The following is a 27,904-nucleotide window of genomic DNA, read 5'->3' as shown; positions in this document are numbered from 1 at the left end:
TAGTAGCAGTGTAGAGAGCCTAGAGACGGAGAGTGAGATTAATGTGCCATCTGCCAGTGTTCTCAGAACTAGTCCTGCTGCTGCTCATCCACTCAGAGCAGTAGAAGCAGCACCCAAAAGTTCACAGTCCAAGGCTCTCCGCGCTCCAATTTGGGAGCACTATAAAAGTGTAGAAGAAGGGCACTATGGAAAGAGCAAACATTGTGCGAAGCTAATAAGCAGAGCTTTGCCCCATGTGTTTCCTGCTCATCATCAAAGTTTTAAACCCTTATTTGAACCTTCTCACCTTCTCTGTCCTGTCCCAGGGCTTATAATTCTTTCTGTCTGACGACAAGCAGCAGCAGCAGCAGCAGCAGCAGCAGCAGCAGCAGCAGCAGCAGCAGCAGCAGCAGCAGCAGCAGCAGCAGCAGCAGCAGCAACAGAATAAGAGAAGTAAAATAAAAAACTTTCACCCCTGCGGCCGTACCACCCTGAAAGCGCCCGATCTCGTCTGATCTCGGAAGCTAAGCAGGGTTGGGCCTGGTTAGTACCTGGATGGGAGACCGCCTGGGAATACCAGGTGTTGTTGGCTTTTAATTTTTTCTCACAGTCCGGGGAGAGCTTTTTGCCATGTGTTTCTTGCTCATCATCAAAGCTTTAAACCCTTATTTGAACCTTCTCACCTTCTCTGTCCTGTCCTGTAACACATTGTACAGCGCTGCGGAGTATGACGGCGATATATAAATAATAATAACACACATTGTACAGCGCTGCGGAGTATGACGGTGATATATAAATAATAATAACACATTGTACAGCGCTGCGGAGTATGACGGCGATATATAAATAATAATAACACACATTGTACAGCGCTGCGGAGTATGACGGCGATATATAAATAATAATAACACACATTGTACAGTGCTGCGGAATATGATGGCGATATATAAATAATAATAACACATTGTACAGTGCTGCGGAGTATGACGGCGATATATAAATAATAATAACACACATTGTACAGCGCTGCGGAATATGATGTCGATATATAAATAATAATAACACATTGTACAGCGCTGCGGAGTATGATGGCGATATATAAATAATAATAACACACATTGTACAGCGCTGCGGAGTATGATGGCGATATATAAATAATAATAACACATTGTACAGCGCTGCGGAGTATGACGGCGATATATAAATAATAATAACACACATTGTACAGCGCTGCGGAGTATGACGGCGATATATAAATAATAATAACACACATTGTACAGCGCTGCGGAATATGATGTCGATATATAAATAATAATAACACATTGTACAGCGCTGCGGAGTATGACGGCGATATATAAATAATAATAACACATTGTACAGCGCTGCGGAGTATGACGGCGATATATAAATAATAACAATAACACACATTGTACAGCGCTGCGGAGTATGACGGCGATATATAAATAATAATAACACATTGTACAGCGCTGCGGAGTATGACGGCGATATATAAATAATAACAATAACACACATTGTACAGCGCTGTGGAGTATGACGGTGATATATAAATAATAATAACACACATTGTACAGCGCTGCGGAGTATGACGGCGATATATAAATAATATTAACACACATTGTACAGCGCTGCGGAGTATGACGGCGATATATAAATAATAATAATAACACACATTGTACAGCGCTGCGGAGTATGACGGCGATATATAAATAATAATAACACATTGTACAGCGCTGCGGAGTATGACGGCGATATATAAATAATAATAACACACATTGTACAGCGCTGCGGAATATGATGTCGATATATAAATAATAATAACACATTGTACAGCGCTGCGGAGCATAACGGCGATATATAAATAATAATAACACATTGTACAGCGCTGCGGAGTATGACGGCGATATATAAATAATAATAACACATTGTACAGCGCTGCGGAGTATGACGGCGATATATAAATAATAATAACACACATTGTACAGCGCTGCGGAGTATGACGGCGATATATAAATAATAATAACACACATTGTACAGCGCTGCGGAGTATGACGGCGATATATAAATAATAATAACACACATTGTACAGCGCTGCGGAGTATGACGGCGATATATAAATAATAATAACACACATTGTACAGTGCTGCGGAGTATGACGGCGATATATAAATAATAATAACACACATTGTACAGCGCTGCGGAATATGATGGCGATATATAAATAATAATAACACACATTGTACAGCGCTGCGGAGTATGATGGCGATATATAAATAATAATAATAACACATTGTACAGCGCTGCGGAGTATGACGGCGATATATAAATAATAATAACACACATTGTACAGCGCTGCGGAGTATGACGGTGATATATAAATAATAATAACACACATTGTACAGCGCTGCGGAGTATGATGGCGATATATAAATAATAATAATAACACATTGTACAGCGCTGCGGAGTATGACGGCGATATATAAATAATAATAACACACATTGTACAGCGCTGCGGAGTATGATGGCGATATATAAATAATAATAATAACACATTGTACAGCGCTGCGGAGTATGACGGCGATATATAAATAATAATAACACACATTGTACAGCGCTGCGGAGTATGACGGCGATATATAAATAATAATAACACACATTGTACAGCGCTGCGGAGTATGACGGCGATATATAAATAATAATAACACACATTGTACAGCGCTGCGGAGTATGATGGCGATATATAAATAATAATAACACACATTGTACAGCGCTGCGGAGTATGATGGCGATATATAAATAATAATAACACACATTGTACAGCGCTGCGGAATATGATGGCGATATATAAATAATAATAACACACATTGTACAGCGCTGCGGAGTATGACGGCGATATATAAATAATAATAACACATTGTACAGCGCTGCGGAGTATGACGGCGATATATAAATAATAATAATAACACATTGTACAGCGCTGCGGAATATGATGGTGATATATAAATAATAATAATAACACACATTGTACAGCGCTGCGGAGTATGGTGGTGATATATAAATAATAATAATAATAACACATTGTACAGCGCTGCGGAGTATGACGGCGATATATAAATAATAAGATATTAATAACGTTATCTGAGAGAGGGCTTTCTGAGAGAAGAAAGAGAGGGATGGGAGGGAGAGACAGGAACAAAAGAGAGAGACATTTAAACACATAAACGGATAAAAGTACAGGAGGGAATTTATTTCAAAGGAGGAAAAAAGTTACAACAAGAGTCCGGAATCTAACACTCAATGGTCAGAGGCTGGGATGGAAAGAAGTTTTACTTTACTGAGGGGGTTGTGGATAAATGTAGCAGCCTCCCAGCAGAAGTGGTAGAGGGTAACACGGTGCGGTTAATTCGGCTCGGATGTCAGGAATAAGACGAGGGACTGTTCTAGAAGGTGTGTTCCTGGCAGGCGTATATGAGTAATCGGTATGGTAGTTCCTGCTGTTTGCCCTCGTTAACCCTCGCACTGCCTTAATGACCTACTTGGGTATGTTTGGGTCCTGCAAGGCTTTATCTTACTGCACTTGACCCAAAGCCAAGCCCGGTGAGTCAGAGCCAAGTGACCAAGAATGGAGCCCGGTGGGTTAGAGTGCTCCCCAGTAGCGTACTTAGCGGGGGGTTTGGCGGTCATCAGGGAGGGTGCCACCACGCCGGCACCCCTCCAGAGACGGACAGCAGGCTCGGGTGGGGGGATCAAAGATCTCCCTCTGACCATCTTAAAGACAATCAAGGGAGCGGTAACTGATGCTGTGCGTCGGGATTTGATGTCATATCCCGGCGCACAACACTGAAGCCACGCCCACCGCCTTCCGCACTCACTGCACTGGAAGGACAGGTCACAGAAGAAGAAGAGCCAAGAGGAAGAACGAAGAGGAGGAGGGAAAGTGACTGTGACACAGGAAAGGTAGGAAAACATTTAGTGAGAGTGGATTAGCAAGTGTGTGAGAGTGATGGGTGTTATGATGGAGTTGAATGCTGAATGTTTGTGAATGAGTGTGTAAGTGTGCGGGGGGTAGCATGGCATAGGGAGGCTCTAATCACATTCCTATCATGCCCAGGTTCCAGCATTTTTTTTCTCCAATTTTGGTCCAACCACACTTTTCTGTCCAATTTCGGTGTGTTACTTACTTTTAATAAAAGTGGTTTTTGTTTTTAAAGGTGTCGGGGGGTCATTTTCGGCTTCGGCCAAGTGAATGCTGAATTCTCAGTTTCGGGCCAGAATTTTCATTTCGGTGCATCCCTACATATACTAAGCCAGACACTGAAGTGGTAAGCCTACACCGCATCAATGTCTGGCTCAATGTATAGTGATAGGGATTACGCTGTACCACCGTCAATGTGTGCCTCTATATATAGTGATAGTTCTTATGCTGTACCCCCGTCAATGTCTGTGTCAGTATATAGAGATAGGTGTTATGCTGTACCGCCGTCAGTGCGTGTCTCAGTATATAATGATAACAGTTATGCTGCACCCCTGTAAATGTCTGCTTCAGTATATAATGATAACAGTTATGTTGTACCTGCGTCAATGTTGCCCTGTGCAAGCTCGCTGCCTGTGGACTCGGAGGAAAAGGCCTTATGTCCCAACTCCTGCCTGCGCTGATAAAAGTAAACTAAGGTAGGTGCACATTATGTTTCTGTGACAGGAAATATTGGGGGGAGGTAGGTGCACATTATGTTTCTGTGACAGGAAATATTGGGGGGGGTAGGTGGACATTATGTTTCTGTGACAGGAAATATTGGGGGGGGTAGGTACACATTATGTTTCTATGACAGGAAATATTGGGGGGGGTAGGTGTACATTATGTTTCTGTGACAGGAAATATTGGGGGGAAGGTAGGTGCACATTATGTTTCTATGACAGGAAATATTGGGGGGAAGGTAGGTGCACATTATGTTTCTGTGACAGGAAATATTGGGGGGGGCACATTATGTTTCTATGGCAGGAAATATTGGGGGGGAAGGTAGGTGCACATTATGTTTCTGTGACAGGAAATATTGGGGGGGGCACATTATGTTTCTGTGACAGGAAATATTGGGGGGGTAGGTGCACATTATGTTTCTGTGACAGGAAATATTGGGGGGGGGTAGGTGGACATTATGTTTCTGTGACAGGAAATATTGGGGGGGTAGGTGGACATTATGTTTATGTGATTTCACGCATATATAATAAGCACGCATATATAATTAATTATGCAAATTAGCACGGCCGGTATTTTTTTGCAAGAAAGGTGGCAACCCTAATTTAGAGATGAGTGAGGAGAGAGCGGTTAGGAGGGTATTTAGAGATGAGTGAGGAGAGACCGGTTAGGAGTGTATTTAGAGATGAATGAGGAGAGCGGTTAGGAGGGTATTTAGAGATGAGTGAGGAGAGAGCGGTTAGGAGGGTATTTAGAGATGAATGAGGAGAGCGGTGAGGAGGGTATTTAGAGATGAGTGAGGAGAGAGCGGTGAGGAGGGTATTTAGAGATGAGTGAGGAGAGAGCGGTGAGGAGGGTATTTAGAGATGAGTGAGGAGAGAGCGGTGAGGAGGGTATTTAGAGATGAATGAGGAGAGCGGTTAGGAGGGTATTTAGAGATGAGTGAGGAGACCGGTGTGGAGGGTATTTAGAGATGAGTGAGGAGAGAGCGGTTAGGAGGGTATTTAGAGATGAGTGAGGAGAGAGCGGTGAGGAGGGTATTTAGAGATGAGTGAGGAGAGAGCGGTCAGGAGGGTATTTAGAGATCAGTGAGGAGACCGGTGTGGAGTGTATTTAGAGATGAGTGAGGAGAGAGCGGTTAGGAGGGTATTTAGAGATGAGTGAGGAGAGAGCGGTGAGGAGGGTATTTAGAGATGAGTGAGGAGAGAGCGGCGAGGAGGGTATTTAGAGATGAGTGAGGAGAGAGCGGCGAGGAGGGTATTTAGAGATGAGTGAGGAGAGAGCGGTGAGGAGGGTATTTAGAGATGAGTGAGGAGAGAGCGGTGTGGAGTGTATTTAGAGATGAGTGAGGAGAGAGCGGTTAGGAGGGTATTTAGAGATGAGTGAGGAGAGACCGGTGTGGAGGGTATTTAGAGATGAGTGAGGAGAGAGCGGTGTGGAGTGTATTTAGAGATGAGTGAGGAGAGAGCGGTTAGGAGGGTATTTAGAGATGAGTGAGGAGAGAGCGGTTAGGAGGGTATTTAGAGATGAATGAGGAGAGCGGTGAGGAGGGTATTTAGAGATGAGTGAGGAGAGAGCGGTGAGGAGGGTATTTAGAGATGAGTGAGGAGAGAGCGGTTAGGAGGGTATTTAGAGATGAGTGAGGAGACCGGTGTGGAGTGTATTTAGAGATGAGTGAGGAGAGAGCGGTTAGGAGGGTATTTAGAGATGAGTGAGGAGAGAGCGGTTAGGAGGGTATTTAGAGATGAGTGAGGAGAGAGCGGTTAGGAGGGTATTTAGAGATGAGTGAGGAGAGCGGTGAGGAGGGTATTTAGAGATGAGTGAGGAGAGAGCGGTGAGGAGGGTATTTAGAGATGAGTGAGGAGAGAGCGGTTAGGAGGGTATTTAGAGATGAGTGAGGAGATGTAGGGAGGGGAACCGCTGTGAAGGGCTTTGAAAGTAAGAGTGAGGATTTTGAAATGAATTCTGAAGCGCACAGTCAGCCGGTGACGAGACGAATAGAGGGGAGAGACTGACGGAGGGGAGAGACTGACGGAGGGGAGAGACTGACGGAGGGGAGAGACGGACAGAGGGGAGAGACTGACGGAGGGGAGAGACGGACAGAGGGGAGAGATGTTAGTAAAGCGATGTGAGAGGAAGATAAGTCTGGCGGCAGCATTCATGGTGGATTGTAGAGGGGTGAGACGGTAAAGAGGGAGACCGGCTAAGATATTGTTACAGTAATCAAGATGGGAGATAATCAGGGCATGGAAGAAAGTCTTAGTGGCACGCTGCGCTAGGAAGGGATGGATGTGGGGAATGTTTTTAAGATGGAGACAACAGTTTTTAGAGACAGACTGAATGAGGGGGGCGAACGAAAGGTCGGAATCAAGGGAGAAAGATGGGGGAATCTTAGCATTGGAGGGAGGGAAGATGAGGAGTTCTGTTTTGGAGAGATTGAGCTATCATATTCCGCAGCGCTGTACAATGTGTTATTATTATTTATATATCGCTGTCATACTCCGCAGCGCTGTACAATGTGTTATTATTATTTATATATCGCTGTCATACTCCGCAGCGCTGTACAATGTGTGTTATTATTATTATTTATATATCACCGTCATACTCCGCAGCGCTGTACAATGTGTTATTATTATTTATATATCGCCGTCATACTCCGCAGCGCTGTACAATGTGTGTTATTATTATTATATATCGCCGTCATACTCCGCAGCGCTGTACAATGTGTGTTATTATTATTTATATATCGTCGTCATACTCCGCAGCGCTGTACAATGTGTGTTATTATTATTTATATATCGCTGTCATACTCCGCAGCGCTGTACAATGTGTGTTATTATTATTATTTATATATCGCCGTCATACTCCGCAGCGCTGTACAATGTGTTATTATTATTATATATATATCGCCGTCATACTCCGCAGCGCTGTACAATGTGTGTTATTATTATTTATATATCGCTATCATACTCCGCAGCGCTGTACAATGTGTGTTATTATTATTTATATATCGTCGTCATACTCCGCAGCGCTGTACAATGTGTTATTATTATTTATATATCGCCGTCATATTCCGCAGCGCTGTACAATGTGTGTTATTATTATATATTGCCGTCATACTCCGCAGCGCTGTACAATGTGTGTTATTATTATTTATATATCGCCGTCATACTCCGCAGCGCTGTACAATGTGTGTAATTATTATTATTTATATATCGCCGTCATACTCCGCAGCGCTGTACAATGTGTTATTATTATTTATATATCACCGTCATACTCCGCAGCGCTGTACGATGTGTGTTATTATTATTTATATATCGCCGTCATACTCCACAGCGCTGTACAATGTGTTATTATTATTATTTATATATCGCCGTCATACTCCGCAGCGCTGTACAATGTGTGTTATTATTATTTATATATCGCCGTCATACTCCGCAGCGCTGTACAATGTGTGTTATTATTATTTATATATCGCCGTCATACTCCGCAGCGCTGTACAATGTGTGTTATTATTATTTATATATCGCCGTCATACTCCGCAGCGCTGTACAATGTGTTATTATTTATATATCGCCGTCATACTCCGCAGCGCTGTACAATGTGTTATTATTTATATATCGCCGTCATACTCCGCAGCGCTGTACAATGTGTTATTATTTATATATCGCCGTCATACTCCGCAGCGCTGTACAATGTGTTATTATTTATATATCGCCGTCATACTCCGCAGCGCTGTACAATGTGTTATTATTATTTATATATCGCCGTCATACTCCGCAGCGCTGTACAATGTGTGTTATTATTATTTATATATCGCCGTCATACTCCGCAGCGCTGTACAATGTGTTATTATTATTTATATATCGCCGTCATACTCCGCAGCGCTGTACAATGTGTGTTATTATTATTTATATATCGCCGTCATACTCCGCAGCGCTGTACAATGTGTTATTATTATTTATATATCGCTGTCATACTCCGCAGCGCTGTACAATGTGTTATTATTATTTATATATCGCTGTCATACTCCGCAGCGCTGTACAATGTGTGTTATTATTATTATTTATATATCACCGTCATACTCCGCAGCGCTGTACAATGTGTTATTATTATTTATATATCGCCGTCATACTCCGCAGCGCTGTACAATGTGTGTTATTATTATTATATATCGCCGTCATACTCCGCAGCGCTGTACAATGTGTGTTATTATTATTTATATATCGTCGTCATACTCCGCAGCGCTGTACAATGTGTGTTATTATTATTTATATATCGCTGTCATACTCCGCAGCGCTGTACAATGTGTGTTATTATTATTATTTATATATCGCCGTCATACTCCGCAGCGCTGTACAATGTGTTATTATTATTATATATATATCGCCGTCATACTCCGCAGCGCTGTACAATGTGTGTTATTATTATTTATATATCGCTATCATACTCCGCAGCGCTGTACAATGTGTGTTATTATTATTTATATATCGTCGTCATACTCCGCAGCGCTGTACAATGTGTTATTATTATTTATATATCGCCGTCATATTCCGCAGCGCTGTACAATGTGTGTTATTATTATATATTGCCGTCATACTCCGCAGCGCTGTACAATGTGTGTTATTATTATTTATATATCGCCGTCATACTCCGCAGCGCTGTACAATGTGTGTAATTATTATTATTTATATATCGCCGTCATACTCCGCAGCGCTGTACAATGTGTTATTATTATTTATATATCACCGTCATACTCCGCAGCGCTGTACGATGTGTGTTATTATTATTTATATATCGCCGTCATACTCCACAGCGCTGTACAATGTGTTATTATTATTATTTATATATCGCCGTCATACTCCGCAGCGCTGTACAATGTGTGTTATTATTATTTATATATCGCCGTCATACTCCGCAGCGCTGTACAATGTGTGTTATTATTATTTATATATCGCCGTCATACTCCGCAGCGCTGTACAATGTGTGTTATTATTATTTATATATCGCCGTCATACTCCGCAGCGCTGTACAATGTGTTATTATTTATATATCGCCGTCATACTCCGCAGCGCTGTACAATGTGTTATTATTTATATATCGCCGTCATACTCCGCAGCGCTGTACAATGTGTTATTATTTATATATCGCCGTCATACTCCGCAGCGCTGTACAATGTGTTATTATTTATATATCGCCGTCATACTCCGCAGCGCTGTACAATGTGTTATTATTATTTATATATCGCCGTCATACTCCGCAGCGCTGTACAATGTGTGTTATTATTATTTATATATCGCCGTCATACTCCGCAGCGCTGTACAATGTGTTATTATTATTTATATATCGCCGTCATACTCCGCAGCGCTGTACAATGTGTGTTATTATTATTTATATATCGCCGTCATACTCCGCAGCGCTGTACAATGTGTTATTATTATTTATATATCGCTGTCATACTCCGCAGCGCTGTACAATGTGTTATTATTATTATTTATATATCGCCGTCATACTCCGCAGCGCTGTACAATGTGTGTTATTATTATTTATATATCGCCGTCATACTCCGCAGCGCTGTACAATGTGTTATTATTATTATATATCGCCGTCATACTCCGCAGCGCTGTACAATGTGTGTTATTATTATTTATATATCGCCGTCATACTCCGCAGCGCTGTACAATGTGTGTTATTATTATTTATATATCGCCGTCATACTCCGCAGCGCTGTACAATGTGTTATTATTATTTATATATCGCCGTCATACTCCGCAGTGCTGTACAATGTGTTATTATTATTTATATATCGCCGTCATACTCCGCAGCGCTGTACAATGTGTTATTATTATTTATATATCGCCGTCATACTCCGCAGCGCTGTACAATGTGTGTTATTATTATTTATATATCACCGTCATACTCCGCAGCGCTGTACAATGTGTGTTATTATTATTTATATATCGCGGTCATACTCCGCAGCGCTGTACAATGTGTGTTATTATTATTTATATATCGCCATCATATTCCGCAGCGCTGTACAATGTGTGTTATTATTATTTATATATCGCCGTCATACTCCGCAGCGCTGTACAATGTGTTATTATTATTTATATATCGCTGTCATACTCCGCAGCGCTGTACAATGTGTGTTATTATTATTATTTATATATCGCCGTCATACTCCGCAGCGCTGTACAATGTGTGTTATTATTATTATTTATATATCGCCGTCATACTCCGCAGCGCTGTACAATGTGTTATTATTATTTATATATCGCCGTCATACTCCGCAGCGCTGTACAATGTGTGTTATTATTATTTATATATCGCCGTCATACTCCGCAGCGCTGTACAATGTGTTATTATTATTTATATATCGCCGTCATACTCCGCAGCGCTGTACAATGTGTTATTATTATTTATATATCACCGTCATACTCTGCAGCGCTGTACAATGTGTGTTATTATTATTTATATATCGCCGTCATACTCTGCAGCGCTGTACAATGTGTTATTATTATTTATATATCGCCGTCATACTCCGCAGCGCTGTACAATGTGTGTTATTATTATTATTTATATATCGCCGTCATACTCCGCAGCGCTGTACAATGTGTGTTATTATTATTTATATATCGCCGTCATACTCCGCAGCGCTGTACAATCTGTGTTATTATTATTTATATATCGCCGTCATACCCCGCAGCGCTGTACAATGTGTTATTATTATTATTTATATATCGCCGTCATACTCCGCAGCGCTGTACAATGTGTGTTATTATTATTTATATATCGCCGTCATACTCCGCAGCGCTGTACAATGTGTGTTATTATTATTTATATATCGCCGTCATACTCTGCAGCGCTGTACAATGTGTTATTATTATTATTTATATATCGCCGTCATACTCCGCAGCGCTGTACAATGTGTGTTATTATTATTATTTATATATCGCCGTCATACTCCGCAGCGCTGTACAATCTGTGTTATTATTATTTATATATCGCCGTCATACTCCGCAGCGCTGTACAATGTGTGTTATTATTATTTATATATCGCCGTCATACTCCGCAGCGCTGTACAATGTGTGTTATTATTATTATTTATATATCGCCGTCATACCCCGCAGCGCTGTACAATGTGTGTTATTATTTATATATCGCCGTCATACTCCGCAGCGCTGTACAATGTGTGTTATTATTATTTATATATCGCCGTCATACTCCGCAGCGCTGTACAATGTGTTATTATTATTTATATATCGCTGTCATACTCCGCAGCGCTGTACAATGTTATTATTATTATTTATATATCACCGTCATACTCCGCAGCGCTGTACAATGTGTTATTATTATTATTTATATATCACCGTCATACTCCGCAGCGCTGTACAATGTGTTATTATTATTTATATATCACCGTCATACTCCGCAGCGCTGTACAATGTGTTATTATTATTATTTATATATCACCGTCATACTCCGCAGCGCTGTACAATGTGTTATTATTATTTATATATCACCGTCATACTCCGCAGCGCTGTACAATGTGTGTTATTATTATTTATATATCGCCGTCATACTCCGCAGCGCTGTACAATGTGTTATTATTATTATTTATATATCGCCATCATACTCCGCAGCGCTGTACAATGTGTTATTATTATTATTTATATATCGCCGTCATACTCCGCAGCGCTGTACAATGTGTTATTATTATTATTTATATATCGCCGTCATACTCCGCAGCGCTGTACAATGTGTGTTATTATTATTTATATATCGCCGTCATACTCCGCAGCGCTGTACAATGTGTTATTATTATTATTTATATATCGCCATCATACTCCGCAGCGCTGTACAATGTGTTATTATTATTTATATATCGCCGTCATACTCCGCAGCGCTGTACAATGTGTGTTATTATTATTATTTATATATCACCGTCATACTCCGCAGCGCTGTACAATGTGTGTTATTATTATTTATATATCGCCGTCATACTCTGCAGCGCTGTACAATGTGTTATTATTATTTATATATCGCCGTCATACTCCGCAGCGCTGTACAATGTGTTATTATTATTTATATATCGCCGTCATACTCCGCAGCGCTGTACAATGTGTTATTATTATTTATATATCGCCGTCATACTCCGCAGCGCTGTACAATGTGTGTTATTATTATTTATATATCACCGTCATACTCCGCAGCGCTGTACAATGTGTTATTATTATTACTTATATATCGCTGTCATACTCCGCAGCGCTGTACAATGTGTGTTATTATTATTTATATATCGCCGTCATACTCCGCAGCGCTGTACAATGTGTTATTATTATTTATATATCGCCGTCATACTCCGCAGCGCTGTACAATGTGTGTTATTATTTATATATCGCCGTCATACTCCGCAGCGCTGTACAATGTGTTATTATTATTTATATATCGCTGTCATACTCCGCAGCGCTGTACAATGTGTTATTATTATTTATATATCGCCGTCATACTCCGCAGCGCTGTACAATGTGTTATTATTATTATTTATATATCGCCGTCATACTCCGCAGCGCTGTACAATGTGTGTTATTATTATTTATATATCGCCGTCATACTCCGCAGCGCTGTACAATGTGTTATTATTATTTATATATCGCCGTCATACTCCGCAGCGCTGTACAATGTGTGTTATTATTATTATTTATATATCACCGTCATACTCCGCAGCGCTGTACAATGTGTGTTATTATTATTTATATATCGCCGTCATACTCCGCAGCGCTGTACAATCTGTGTTATTATTATTTATATATCGCCGTCATACCCCGCAGCGCTGTACAATGTGTTATTATTATTATTTATATATCGCCGTCATACTCCGCAGCGCTGTACAATGTGTGTTATTATTATTTATATATCGCCGTCATACTCCGCAGCGCTGTACAATGTGTGTTATTATTATTTATATATCGCCGTCATACTCTGCAGCGCTGTACAATGTGTTATTATTATTATTTATATATCGCCGTCATACTCCGCAGCGCTGTACAATGTGTGTTATTATTATTATTTATATATCGCCGTCATACTCCGCAGCGCTGTACAATCTGTGTTATTATTATTTATATATCGCCGTCATACTCTGCAGCGCTGTACAATGTGTTATTATTATTTATATATCGCCGTCATACTCCGCAGCGCTGTACAATGTGTGTTATTATTATTATTTATATATCGCCGTCATACCCCGCAGCGCTGTACAATGTGTGTTATTATTTATATATCGCCGTCATACTCCGCAGCGCTGTACAATGTGTGTTATTATTATTTATATATCGCCATCATACTCCGCAGCGCTGTACAATGTGTTATTATTATTTATATATCACCGTCATACTCCGCAGCGCTGTACAATGTGTTATTATTATTATTTATATATCACCGTCATACTCCGCAGCGCTGTACAATGTGTTATTATTATTTATATATCACCGTCATACTCCGCAGCGCTGTACAATGTGTGTTATTATTATTTATATATCGCCGTCATACTCCGCAGCGCTGTACAATGTGTTATTATTATTATTTATATATCGCCATCATACTCCGCAGCGCTGTACAATGTGTTATTATTATTATTTATATATCGCCGTCATACTCCGCAGCGCTGTACAATGTGTTATTATTATTATTTATATATCGCCGTCATACTCCGCAGCGCTGTACAATGTGTGTTATTATTATTTATATATCGCCGTCATACTCCGCAGCGCTGTACAATGTGTTATTATTATTATTTATATATCGCCATCATACTCCGCAGCGCTGTACAATGTGTTATTATTATTTATATATCGCCGTCATACTCCGCAGCGCTGTACAATGTGTGTTATTATTATTATTTATATATCACCGTCATACTCCGCAGCGCTGTACAATGTGTGTTATTATTATTTATATATCGCCGTCATACTCTGCAGCGCTGTACAATGTGTTATTATTATTTATATATCGCCGTCATACTCCGCAGCGCTGTACAATGTGTTATTATTATTTATATATCGCCGTCATACTCCGCAGCGCTGTACAATGTGTTATTATTATTTATATATCGCCGTCATACTCCGCAGCGCTGTACAATGTGTGTTATTATTATTTATATATCACCGTCATACTCCGCAGCGCTGTACAATGTGTTATTATTATTACTTATATATCGCTGTCATACTCCGCAGCGCTGTACAATGTGTGTTATTATTATTTATATATCGCCGTCATACTCCGCAGCGCTGTACAATGTGTTATTATTATTTATATATCGCCGTCATACTCCGCAGCGCTGTACAATGTGTGTTATTATTTATATATCGCCGTCATACTCCGCAGCGCTGTACAATGTGTTATTATTATTTATATATCGCCGTCATACTCCGCAGCGCTGTACAATGTGTGTTATTATTATTTATATATCGCCGTCATACTCCGCAGCGCTGTACAATGTGTTATTATTATTTATATATCGCCGTCATACTCCGCAGCGCTGTACAATGTGTGTTATTATTATTTATATATCACCGTCATACTCCGCAGCGCTGTACAATGTGTGTTATTATTATTATTTATATATCGCCGTCATACTCCGCAGCGCTGTACAATGTGTGTTATTATTATTTATATATCGCCGTCATACTCCGCAGCGCTGTACAATGTGTGTTATTATTATTTATATATCGCCGTCATACTCCGCAGCGCTGTACAATGTGTGTTATTATTATTATTTATATATCGCCGTCATACTCCGCAGCGCTGTACAATGTGTGTTATTATTATTATTTATATATCGCCGTCATACTCCGCAGCGCTGTACAATGTGTGTTATTATTATTTATATATCGCCGTCATACTCCGCAGCGCTGTACAATGTGTTATTATTATTTATATATCGCCGTCATACTCCGCAGCGCTGTACAATGTGTGTTATTGACCTAATGTATCGGTTTGTCTCAGTCTGTCACTTCTCGTCTCGTCGGACCCCTTGAATTTATGCATTAAGCGCTGCGTAGATTGTTGGCGCTGTATAAATAAAAGAATAATAATCTTAGAAAAAGAGGTCATGGTCTAAAACTAGAGTGTGAGAGGCGTAGATGTAATGGAAGTTCTTCTTTACACAGAGGGCAGCAGATAAGTGGAACAGCCTCCCAGCAGCAGTGGTGAAGGTTAATAGAGTAAGGGGACCTGGGATAGACATAAAGCTTTCCTCACTATAGGACCCGACCCGAGCCTGATTGGGTTTAACCCCCTTACAAAAAACGGGCAACTAGACAGGCCGAGTGGCTCTTAACTGCCGTCACTGCAGACGGGGGCCGACATGTGCCGGACGGCTCTGAGTTTCTATACGTTGTGTTCTCCCAAGCTCCCGCTCACTGTTCGTTTTGTAGCCTGCAGGGGGCGCCAGCGGCAAAGGCTGATATTTAGGCTGGGAACGGCTAATCCACCCCCCCAGTTAGTAAGGCATAGAAGGCATCGCGCGGAATCACAAAGGCTTCCTATCCAAAAGACAAAAACATTCCCTCGGAAGTCTGGGGAGGAATTAATAAAAACTGGGACAACAAGTAAATTCATTACAATCTTTATTGATTTATTGTAAGACTTTAGCCCTTTTTATAACAAGGAAGAGCCGGTACTTTACATCATGGTTAAAAAAAGTGGAATTGTGCAGCTGTTTACCAAAAGTTAAGATTTTCTGCTTCTAAAGTTGTTCGTGTAATCGAGCCGGGGAGGAGGGGGGTGATAACGGGACACGTGACACGTGACACGCGCCGGGCCTCACGTGTTACGCTCCGGAGAGGGTCCGGCCCGGCGGAGAGCTTTCTGGCGTTTACATTCCGACTCTCGAGCGGGGAAGGGGCGGCCCGGGAAGGCAGAGATGTTAAGGCCGGGGTTCGTAGATTCACAAGAAGAGGCCGATATTTCAGCCTCCGGCTGATGTCTTGGGGGTTAGTCGGCGGCCGAGCCCCTCGGGGTTAGTCGGCGGCCGAGCGCCTCGGGGTAAGTCGGCGGCCAGGATCCGGGCAGAGGACGTTCCCGGGAGTGGGGGTTTGGCACGAGTCCACAAGCAAGGGGGATTGGGGGGGATCTCTACGCTCTCCGCGATCGTCCAATCAGGACGGCGGATGCAGGGAGGACGGTGCGGATCGGCTGTCTAGGAATATTCCCGGGTGAATTTCTGGTGGAAGTCCTTCAGCCGCTCCAGGAGAGCCTTCAGCTTGTCGGCCGGCGGCAGGATGGTCATTCTGTTGGGGGAGAAAGGAGAGATCGTACAGAGCAACATACGCCATGGCGGGGTACAGAGCGACATACGCCATGGCGGGGTACAGAGCGACATACGCCATGGCCGGGTACAGAGCGACATACGCCATGGCGGGGTACAGAGCGTCTGCACCGAACGCTCAGCGGGTCAGTAACATACAGGGCCGGCTGCCCAGCCAGGTGGGTTACGGCCAGTGCTGGCACAGGCTGGGTGAAGGCTAGCAGTAGCATGGAGCCCACCCACCGTTTTTGCCCCACGTACCTGAAGTGGTGGGTTCCCTCTCTTTGGCCGAAGCCGCTGCCGGGTACCACGCAGATGCCCGTCTCTTCCAGCAGCTTCATGCAGAAGAACATGTCCGGGGCCTGACCCTCTGCCTGTGGACGAGACGCACCTTATTACGCGGCTCGCTCTGGGGAGCTGACACTCTACACCTTTTTACCCCTTTAGTCCTAGGACTGGGGCGTCAGAAGTAGGTGGATGTGGGGCAGCAGGGGGCGCGTTCCCCATCACACTATATACAGCCTTTGAATGGGGGGGCAGTAGGGATAGGGTTAAATAATTCTATAATGCCCCGTCCCTCTCTCTACCTCCGCCAGTTTGATGGCCTTGTCCGGGATCTCGATCCTGGGGAAGGAGTACATGGCTCCCTGGACTGGATTACAGCGGATCCCCGGGGCCCGGTTCAGGATCTCCTCGGTCAGACGCGCTTTCTCCGCCAGATTTCCCAGCACCGCCTGTTTTTCCTGGGGAGACAAGAGACTCGTTACCACCATGGAAACGGCTGGGGCACGGCCGACTAAACATCGCCAAGAAGCCTGGGGGGAGCGGAGAGCAGACCCCCGCTCACTTACTGCGGCAAACTGTTTGTAGGAAGGATCTCCAGGCTGAGGGGGGCTCACGACTACATCCAGCACGGCCTGCCCTGGCACCGGGGGGCACAGACGGACAGACACCAGTTTGGTCAGCTGATTCTTTACAGCGGGGTCCATATTAATCACCTCCATGTAACCGCCTCGGAATCCACACCTGGCGAGACAGGAAGTTTCCGTTAACGGGCGGCATTGGAGGCGGGAAGCCCCGGATCGCCCGTCTCGCCCGCTGCACTTACTCGCCCATGAAGCCCTTGGAGGTGGAGTGGAAGGACGCCAGCTCCACCACGTCGGAGTACTTGGGCCCCATCTCAAAAAGAACCTTCTTGAAGGAATGGAAGGCGCAGCCCTTGGCGTAGACGTTATCTTGGTAAACCTGGAATCAAGGAACAGAAAACCGTGAAAGCCTCGGCGATGGGGTCACCCGACGGGGCTCACCCGGGGTATCCAGCACGCCCGCTGCCCTCCCTGGTAACACATGTCCATAACTCGGAGCCCTTAAATCAGTCGTCAGCCATATGTCTATCCCGCGCATGTTTCAATTCCTTCACTACATTACCCTCTACCACTTCTGCTGGGAGGCTGCTCCGCTTATCTATCCCCCTCTCAGCAAAGAAAAGTAACTGCTCTCTCCCTGTCTCGGGTCTCGTGGAGGGTCGTTCCACACTCGGACGTGTGGTTCTCACGCTCGCTCCTGACCACTAACCGTACCAACAAAACCACCAGAGCCCGAGGCATTGGGGGCGTATTCACTAAACGGCGAGCCTCTAACCTCAGGCATCATCCCGCTAACAGGGCCGGATAATGCAGAGGGAGGGCCGGCCTGGACAGACGCACGTACCTCGTCAGCCATCAGGAACAAGTTCTCTTCAGCAGCGAATCGGATCACGTCTTCTATACACTTCCTGCTCTGCACCTGACCTGCCGGGAAACAGCGCAGGGGGTGAAGCCGCCGGCGGCAGATTCATTTTACATCAAACACCATCAACAACATTCACTTTACATCAAATGCACGATGTGAGCCGGCGGGGGCCCCGGCTGTGGAGGGGGGGCCCCGGGGGAGCCCCGTCGCGGAGGCCACACGTACCTGTGGGGTTCCCGGGGTTAATGATACAAAGCACTTTGGGGTCGCAGTGTTTCCTGGCCTCCTCCAGCGCCCTCCTTAACTCCTTAATGTCCAGCGCCCAGCAGTTCTCCTCGTCCAGGTAATAATTCACCTGCACGGCGTCCAGCTCGGCGATGGCTGCCGAATAGAGCGGGTACTGCGGGATCGGGATGAGGACGCCGGTGCGAGTCGCCCCGTTACCCGAAACCAGCAGCTTCAGCATCGTCTGGACGGGGCGGAAACAGAAGGGGAGCCTTTAAAACGAGAAGCAGACATACAGACCCCGCCGGCAGATCGGCCCCATCCGGCCCCTGTAACGACTCAAACCATAACCAGCCGTGGGATTAGATTCAGAGCCATATGCCTACCCCATGCATGTTTAATCCCCTCATTGTATTACCCTCTACCACTTCCGCTGGGAGGCTGCTCCTCTTATCTACCACCTCTCAGTAAAGTGGGGTTAAAGGAAACCGGATAAGCATGAAGATAAAGGGATGTGGGGCTGTAAGAACAGTTGGCGGAGTTAGCGTAGGGTTACATAACACCCAGGGACAGGGCCGAGCACAGGACTCAAGAGGCCTCCAGACGATGCGTTATTTGTTGTCCCCGTTAGGAGGAGAGACAGACGGACAAAGGACGATGCGGAATAAACAGAGCGGCAGGAACCTGGCAGCGAGACGCCGGGAGACGCCGCGAGGAACGTCCCGAACCCGAGACAAAGACAGTAAGAAAGAACAGAGAAGTGCAGAGTCAGCGGTGCGGCCGTGCCAAGCCACGGGACAGACGGCACGTGTGCCCACCCCGCGAGTGACCCATTTAACACGGAACGCAGCGCTACACCACCCGTTACCGGCCCCAGCTCCTGCCCCGTTCAGTGGATGAGGAAACTCACCACGATGGAGTCGCTGGCCCCGGTGGACAGGTAGATGTTCTCCGGGTCGGACGGGATTCCACCGTCTCGCCTCTCGATGTATTTGGCCACGTCCTGCCGAACGACTTCCACCCCTTGGCTGGCGCTGTACGACCCTGGGGGGGGGGATTGGGGTGACATCATTAGAGAACTGCCCGGGGGCAGATAGCGAGGCGTCAGGGGGTAACGGGAAGGAAAGACACGGAGCACCTGCCCCCGGATCTGCAGAGGAGACCCCGGTGACCTCCAACCCGATGGCGTCAGCAGCCCGCCAAACCCCGTGGCCCCCCATCGCACCCACCTATGCTGTGGCCCCCGCAGGCCTGCAGGATCCGCGCCGCTTTCCGCTTCACGTCTTCCGGGATCTTGTTATCGTTCAGGAGCTCGGGGTACAGACAGACGGCCGTGACCTGGACAAAAGGGAACACGCGTCACGCGTGACCAGAGGGGGAGCGAACACGCAGCCCCGGGGAGGGTCCCCGTCACCGCGTCCAATGCCGGGCAGGCGCTTACCTGGCGAAGGAACGTGATTGGCTTCTGGCCCATGGCATGCGCGTCTCCAATGTTGGCTTTGATGACCTCCGTGAACGGCTTCTTCACACCCTGCGGGGCAGAAAAGTTCATTAAAGAGGCAACAATGGCTTCCACCCCCTCGTCGCCGACACCCCGGGGGGTCCAAACTTTTAATAAGGGCAAATCACCCCCCCCCGGACACCGTATAGACTCAGGTAACGGAGGGGCCCGGGGCCCCGCAGGATATATATCATGCAGAAGGATTTAAAGCGCAGTGCTGAATGGGTTAACGGCGGGGGGTGGCACAGGGGTGGTAACGGGTACAGAGGGCAAAACAACAACCCCGGATCCGGAGCCGCCTGTGTCAGCAGAATCGTCACCTGCGCAGGAACGTCTTATCTCCGAGCCAAGGTCAAGTTCACTTATTAACGAAACACAAACAGCCGGGGGCCGGTGCGGACAGCGCCCGAGGCTGGGGTAATAGCCCAAGGGTAAACCAGACCCACCGGGCGGAGGATCCTGTCTGTACCACCCAACTCCGCATTGGGCTCCCGCATTGTGACAACCTAACTTTAACCCTTTCCACTCGGACCTGCGGCCAACGCCTGCTGCTGGCACTCCGGGGGTTAAAGCCCCGGCGGCGACCTCAGCCTTAAACACCTTCCGTGTTACTCAGATAAAAGCCGCCGAGCAAACACTTTCACCAAGGGGGGGGGCAGCGGGGCGGGCGAGGGGCAGAGGGGCGCAGCGGGGGTGGGGTTACAGGCAGCCACATGAACATTACCCACCCAGATAAATGACTTCATACAGTTTAAGGACGCAGTCGGGGGGGCCATGTTAAAAACACACATGGCACACGCGTGGCGCGTTACCATCCCGCATCCATGCAGCTTTAGGAAGGGTTTATTAATAGCCGGGGGGAGGGCAATAAACAGATCTCTTTACTGCCCGTAAGAGGGTATATAAATGGGGGATGTGTTCCTGGTAACGTGACCCACGATTACACGGGCAACACGGCAAACCCCACCCGGGGCGACCCCCCCACCAGGAGGTTCCTGGGCCCCGCTCCTGTAAACGCAGGATAATCGGAGCCGGTGGGAAAAGTCTGGCAGAAGAAGGGTTAATGGTTCGAGACCCCCAGTGGGGCCCCTTGGTACAATGGGGCAGATTCTGGTTCCTCTTGGTTGCCATGGTGATGAATGGGCGCAGAAAAGGCCCTGAATGTTCTGAAAGTGCTGCGTGGGGGAGCAGAGGGGGCAAAAGCGAGGGGGCCAGGGGCTCCCAGGGGGCAGCTGGGGCATTACCCACCGCTCGCGAAGGGTACAAAACCCGGGGGCCCCGCCGGCACAGTCCGGTGATCTCAGCAGCCGGACCCAGATGGTAATCCCCTCACTCGGGGCACCTGTGGCATTAAGCCAGGTGGGGGGTGCGTGAACGGGGCATTAGTGACCTCACTACACGTGGTGACATCACATGGACAGCGACTCCGGACGGCCCCCGGACACTCCTTACAGACATTAGGTGTCAACACATCGCCTGCAGAGCTTACACTCCAGCATCACGTGTTACATGTAAAGCTGGGAACCGGTTCCACCGGCCGGGGCAGTCATTTGGGGCGGATAATCCGGCAGCCGCTCCAGGATACAGGGCAGCCTGCCTAACCATGTGACATCTATCTATACATTATACAGGGCCGGCTCGCTGATCTATACATTATACAGGGGCCAGGGCACTGATTTATCTATACATTATACAGGGGGCCGGTCACTGATTTATCTATACATTATACAGGGGCCGCTCGCTGATTTATCTATACGTTATACAGGGGCTGGTCACTGATTTATCTATACATTATACAGGGGCCGGTCGCTGATTTATCTATACATTATACAGGGGCCGGTCACTGATTTACCTATACATTATACAGGGGGCGGGCTCACTGATTTATCTATACATTATACAGGGGGCCGGTCACTGATTTATCTATACATTATACAGGGGCCGGTCACTGATTTATCTATACATTATACAGGGGCCGGTCACTGATTTACCTATACATTATACAGGGGGCGGGCTCACTGATTTATCTATACATTATACAGGGGCGGTCACTGATTTATCTATACATTATACAGGGGCCGGTCACTGATTTATCTATACATTATACAGGGGGCCGGTCACTGATTTATCTATACATTATACAGGGGCCGGTCACTGATTTATCTATACATTATACAGGGGGCCGGTCACTGATTTATCTATACATTATACAGGGGCCGGTCACTGATTTATCTATACATTATACAGGGGGCGGTCACTGATTTATCTATACATTATACAGGGGCCGGTCACTGATTTATCTATACATTATACAGGGGGCCGGTCACTTATTTATCTATACATTATACAGGGGGCCGGTCACTGATTTATCTATATACATTATACAGGGGGCCGGTCACTGATTTATCTATACATTATACAGGGGCCGGTCACTGATTTATATATACATTATACAGGGGCCGCTCGCTGATTTATCTATACATTATACAGGGGCCGGTCACTGATTTATCTATACATTATACAGGGGCCGGCCACTGATTTATCTATACATTATACAGGGGCCGGCCACTGATTTATCTATACATTATACAGGGGCCGGTCACTGATTTATCTATACATTATACAGGGGCCAGTCACTGATTTATCTATACATTATACACGGGCCGGTCACTGATTTATCTATACATTATACACGGGCCGGTCACTGATTTATCTATACATTATACAGGGCCCGGTCACTGATTTATCTATACATTATACAGGGGGCCGGGGCACTGATTTATCTATACATTATACAGGGGGCCGGTCACTGATTTATCTATACATTATACAGGGGGCCGGTCACTGATTTATCTATACATTATACAGGGGCCGGTCACTGATTTATCTATACATTATACAGGGGGCCGGTCGCTGATTTATCTATACATTATACAGGGCCCGGTCACTGATTTATCTATACATTATACAGGGGCCGGCTCGCTGATTTATCTATACATTATACAGGGCCCGGTCACTGATTTATCTATACATTATACAGGGCCCGGTCACTGATTTATCTATACATTACACAGGGGGCCGGGTCACTGATTTATCTATACATTATACAGGGGCCGGTCACTGATTTATCTATACATTATACAGGGGCCGCTCGCTGATTTATCTATACATTATACAGGGGCCGGGGCACTGATTTGTCTATACATTATACAGGGGCCGGTCACTGATTTATCTATACATTACACAGGGGGCCGGTCACTGATTTATCTATACATTATACAGGGGCCGGTCACTGATTTATCTATACATTATACAGGGGCCGGCTCGCTGATTTATCTATACATTATACAGGGGCCGGGGCACTGATTTGTCTATACATTATACAGGGCCGGTGACTGTTCTTGTATAAGATGGCGGGTCTTGGGGGGGGTCGGGGGGTAAAAGCAGAAGTCACCGCAGGATGGCGAATTTTGCAGAAAAAGTTAAAATTGGAGAAGGAGGAAGAAAAAAGCCGGATCTGTATAATTTTACCCAAATTTAGTGCATTGTGTGTGATTTCTGTCTGAAGGCGGCCGGGGGAGGGGATGGATAAATTCGGACTTTTCAGCCGTTTCCATAGCAACACAGAACTCTATTCCTCTGTAAGAATTTGTTGGTTCTGTTCTGCATGGCTACGAAAAGTCGCCCGGGCCACGGGCATTACCCCTGAACTTACCCCACGACTGACACAACCCACCCCTCGGGCTCCGGACCGAGACACTAGGGGTTAATATACCCTGTAACACCCCGGCCTCTGTCACACAGCTTAGCAGACAGAGCCCTGAGCACAGAAACCCAATCCGACCCGACATGAAAGAGTTAACACCCCGGAGCCGAACATCTGGAAGTGGGCGGAGCCTCAAAGATACACGTGTGTTTAACCCTCTCAGTGCCGGCGCGCGGGGGGTGTTTTACCCTCTCGTTGCCGGGGGGGGTATTTAACCCTCTCGGTACCGGCGCGGGGGGTGTTTAACCCTCTCGGTGCCGGCGGGGTACCTCACACTGCATCCTCTCGGGGGTAAGGGAGGGGGGGTGTTGCCCCGGTCCGGGTATTACCTGCTGCAGCTCCTTCTCCAGCTCCACGGCCCGGGTGACTATGGGGCCCCGCACCGCGTACTCCACCCGCCGGATGCTGGGGTTCATGGTGTCCGCGGTGAGGATGCGCGGCGCTGTACCGTTCTCACACATCTTGGGCTTCCGCTCCCGATCCGCCAGCAGCGACCCCGACACCGACCTGGCGAGGGACACAAGGGGGGCACTTAGTGGAATCTGCAGCCCGGGGCCCAGCGCGGAGCCCCGCACCCACACCGAGTACATAGCGGCGGCGGCACGGACAGCAGATGCCCTCCGACTGGGGAGGAAAAACTTCAGAAACAAACTTTCCAGGAGCCTCACGAGGCCACGCGTGACACAACCACGATCCACAGACACCGCGCCTGCAAACCGCGAGAGAGAGAGAGAGAGAGACGGGGAGAGAGAGGGAGAGAGAGGGAGGGGAATAGAGACAGCCCCGGGGGACAGAGAGAGAGAGCTGCGGGGGACAGAGAGAGACAGCCCCGGGGGACAGAGAGAGAGAGCTGCGGGGGACAGAGAGAGACAGCCCCGGGGGACAGAGAGAGACAGCCCCGGGGGACAGAGAGAGAGAGCTGCGGGGGACAGAGAGAGAGAGCTGCGGGGGACAGAGAGAGACAGCCGCGGGGGACAGAGAGAGACAGCCCCGGGGGACAGAGAGAGAGAGCTGCGGGGGACAGAGAGAGAGAGCTGCGGGGGACAGAGAGAGAGAGCTGCGGGGGACAGAGAGAGAGAGCTGCGGGGGACAGAGAGAGACAGCCCCGGGGGACAGAGAGAGACAGCCCCGGGGGACAGAGAGACACAGCCCCGGGGGACAGAGAGAGACAGCCCCGGGGGACAGAGAGAGAGAGCCGCGGGGGACAGAGAGAGACTGCCCCGGGGGACAGAGAGAGACAGCCCCGGGGGACAGAGAGAGACAGCCCCGGGGGACAGAGAGAGACAGCTGCGGGGTGGATGTGCGGATCTCCCCCGGCGGTCCCTCTGCGCTCCTCACCCTGACTGTGCTGGAGGGTGAGTGACAGCCCGCGGCACACGGGGAGGGGCCAGTCCTGTTCAGCAAGGAGCTAAGGGGAGGAATAAGAACCCTAATAGCAAATTAACCAGAGAACACACCTGCCGGGTACGGAGCCAACAGCCTCTGCCTGACCAGTCCTGATAACGCAGTCACCCCCCCTACATTACATACACACCCGCCGCTGTCTGACCAGTCCTGATAACGCAGTCACCCCCCCCTACATTACATACAGCCCCGCCGCTGTCTGACCAGTCCTGATACCGCAGTCACACCCCCTACATTACATACAGCCCCGCCGCTGTCTGACCAGTCCTGATAACGCAGTCACATCCCCTACATTACATACAGCCCCGCCGCTGTCTGACCAGTCCTGATAACGCGGTCACACCCCCTACATTACATACAGACCCGCCGCTGCCTGACCAGTCCTGATAACGCAGTCACCCCCCCCTACATTACATACAGCCCCGCCGCTGTCTGACCAGTCCTGATACCGCAGTCACATCCCCTACATTACATACAGCCCCGCCGCTGTCTGACCAGTCCTGATACCGCAGTCACATCCCCCACATTACATACACACCCGCCGCTGTCTGACCAGTCCTGATAACGCAGTCACATCCCCCACATTACATACAGCCCCGCCGCTGCCTGACCAGTCCTGATAACGCAGTCACATCCCCTACATTACATACAGCCCCGCCGCTGTCTGACCAGTCCTGATAACGCAGTCACATCCCCTACATTACATACAGCCCCGCCGCTGCCTGACCAGTCCTGATACCGCAGTCACACCCCCTACATTACATACAGCCCCGCCGCTGTCTGACCAGTCCTGATAACGCAGTCACATCCCCTACATTACATACAGCCCCGCCGCTGTCTGACCAGTCCTGATAACACAGTCACATCCCCTACATTACATACAGCCCCGCCGCTGTCTGACCAGTCCTGATACCGCAGTCACACCCCCTACATTACATACAGCCCCGCCGCTGTCTGACCAGTCCTGATACCGCAGTCACATCCCCTACATTACATACAGCCCCGCCGCTGTCTGACCAGTCCTGATAACGCAGTCACATCCCCTACATTACATACAGCCCCGCCGCTGTCTGACCAGTCCTGATAACGCAGTCACATCCCCTACATTACATACAGACCCGCCGCTGTCTGACCAGTCCTGATAACGCAGTCACACCCCCTACATTACACACACACCCGCCGCTGTCTGACCAGTCCTGATACCGCAGTCACATCCCCTACATTACATACAGACCCGCCGCTGCCTGACCAGTCCTGATAACGCAGTCACATCCCCTACATTACATACAGCCCCGCCGCTGTCTGACCAGTCCTGATAACGCGGTCACATCCCCTACATTACACACAGACAGTGGCGTCGCTGCGAGGGGGGCTATTGCACCCCCTAGGTTATTCCTTGCCCCCCGCAGAATTTGAAACCACCCAACGGATTGCCCAGGACAGTCCCGTAATGAGACTTTAAGTCCCGGGCAGGCTCAACCGCTTTTTCTTTTTTTGACGCGGAGGAGAGAGAGGGTCGCCTAGCAACCGCTCGGCGCCCCCCATTCTCCTCCACGAGGCCTCTACCTCCGTCGAGGTGCCGGCCTTTCATGCTGAGCGCTGGAATATGACGTCACTACCGGCGCCCAGCAGTGAAGCAGCGCACGCCGCGGCAGAGCAGGAAGACGGAAGCCTCGTTCTCCGGCCGCAGGACTTAAAGGTGAGTGAACTACAAAGGGGGAGAGGGTAGATAGTGAGTAGGCAAAGAGGAGTGAGAGGGGTTAGAAAGTGATAAGGGAGGGAGAAGAGGTAGAACGTGATAAGGGAGGGAGAAGGGGTAGAACGTGATAAGGGAGGGAGAAGGGGTAGAACGTGATAAGGGAGGGAGAAGGGGTAGAACGTGATAAGGGAGGGAGAAGGGGTAGAACGTGATAAGGGAGGAAGAAGGGGTAGAACTTGATAAGGGAGGGAGAAGGGGTAGAACGTGATAAGGGAGGAAGAAGGGGTAGAACGTGATAAGGGAGGGAGAAGGGGTAGAACGTGGTAAGGGAGGGAGAAGGGGTAGAACGTGGTAAGGGAGGGAGAAGGGGTAGAACGTGATAAGGGAGGAAGAAGGGGTAGAACTTGATAAGGGAGGAAGAAGGGGTAGAACGTGATAAGGGAGGGAGAAGGGGTAGAACGTGGTAAGGGAGGGAGAAGGGGTAGAACGTGGTAAGGGAGGGAGAAGGGGTAGAACGTGATAAGGGAGGAAGAAGGGGTAGAACGTGATAAGGGAGGGAGAAGGGGTAGAACGTGATA

The 27,904-nt window shown here is 47.3% G+C and overlaps 1 protein-coding gene and 1 non-coding gene across 3 annotated transcripts; one reads left to right on the top strand and one right to left on the bottom strand.

Moving 5' to 3' along the window:
* The first annotated feature begins 452 nt into the window (after positions 1-452).
* LOC128498140 (5S ribosomal RNA) lies at positions 453-571 on the top strand. Its single transcript, XR_008354396.1, has one exon. It is a non-coding gene; the product is annotated as a 5S ribosomal RNA (ribosomal RNA).
* Positions 572-16,714: 16,143 nt separating this feature from the next.
* Positions 16,715-25,566, bottom strand: LOC128496763 (alanine aminotransferase 2). 2 transcript variants are annotated; one of them, XM_053466551.1, is made up of 12 exons: positions 25,562-25,566; positions 24,553-24,730; positions 20,398-20,487; positions 20,186-20,294; positions 19,867-20,000; positions 18,957-19,200; positions 18,711-18,790; positions 18,109-18,245; positions 17,852-18,026; positions 17,588-17,743; positions 17,262-17,374; positions 16,715-16,983 (listed from the first exon to the last, which is right to left on the bottom strand). In XM_053466551.1, the coding sequence occupies exons 2-12, from the start codon at positions 24,682-24,684 to the stop codon at positions 16,893-16,895; spliced, it is 1,461 nt and encodes a 486-aa protein (XP_053322526.1). In that variant the 5' UTR covers positions 24,685-24,730; positions 25,562-25,566; the 3' UTR covers positions 16,715-16,892. The 2 variants fall into 2 exon arrangements, with proteins under 2 accessions (XP_053322526.1, XP_053322525.1); XM_053466550.1 differs by lacking the exon at positions 25,562-25,566 and having other exon boundaries at positions 24,553-24,925.
* Between the last annotated feature and the right edge of the window lie 2,338 nt (positions 25,567-27,904).

The sequence above is a fragment of the Spea bombifrons genome, chromosome 5 (assembly GCF_027358695.1).
Source record: "Spea bombifrons isolate aSpeBom1 chromosome 5, aSpeBom1.2.pri, whole genome shotgun sequence".
NCBI lineage: Eukaryota > Metazoa > Chordata > Amphibia > Anura > Pelobatidae > Spea > Spea bombifrons.
The sequence above is the reverse complement of the archived record's forward strand: the minus strand, read 5'-3'. Positions and strand labels throughout refer to the sequence as shown.

Coding starts and splice junctions, on each gene's coding strand:
- LOC128496763 (XM_053466550.1), bottom strand. CDS start 24,813: ATGTACTCGGTGTGGGTGCGGGGCTCCGCGCTGGGCCCCGGGCTGCAG. Junction 20,488..24,552: donor TGGAGAAGGAGCTGCAGCAG/GTAATACCCGGA, acceptor TCTGCCCCGCAG/GGTGTGAAGAAGCCGTTCAC. Junction 18,246..18,710: donor TGTTCCTGATGGCTGACGAG/GTACGTGCGTCT, acceptor CCTTGATTCCAG/GTTTACCAAGATAACGTCTA.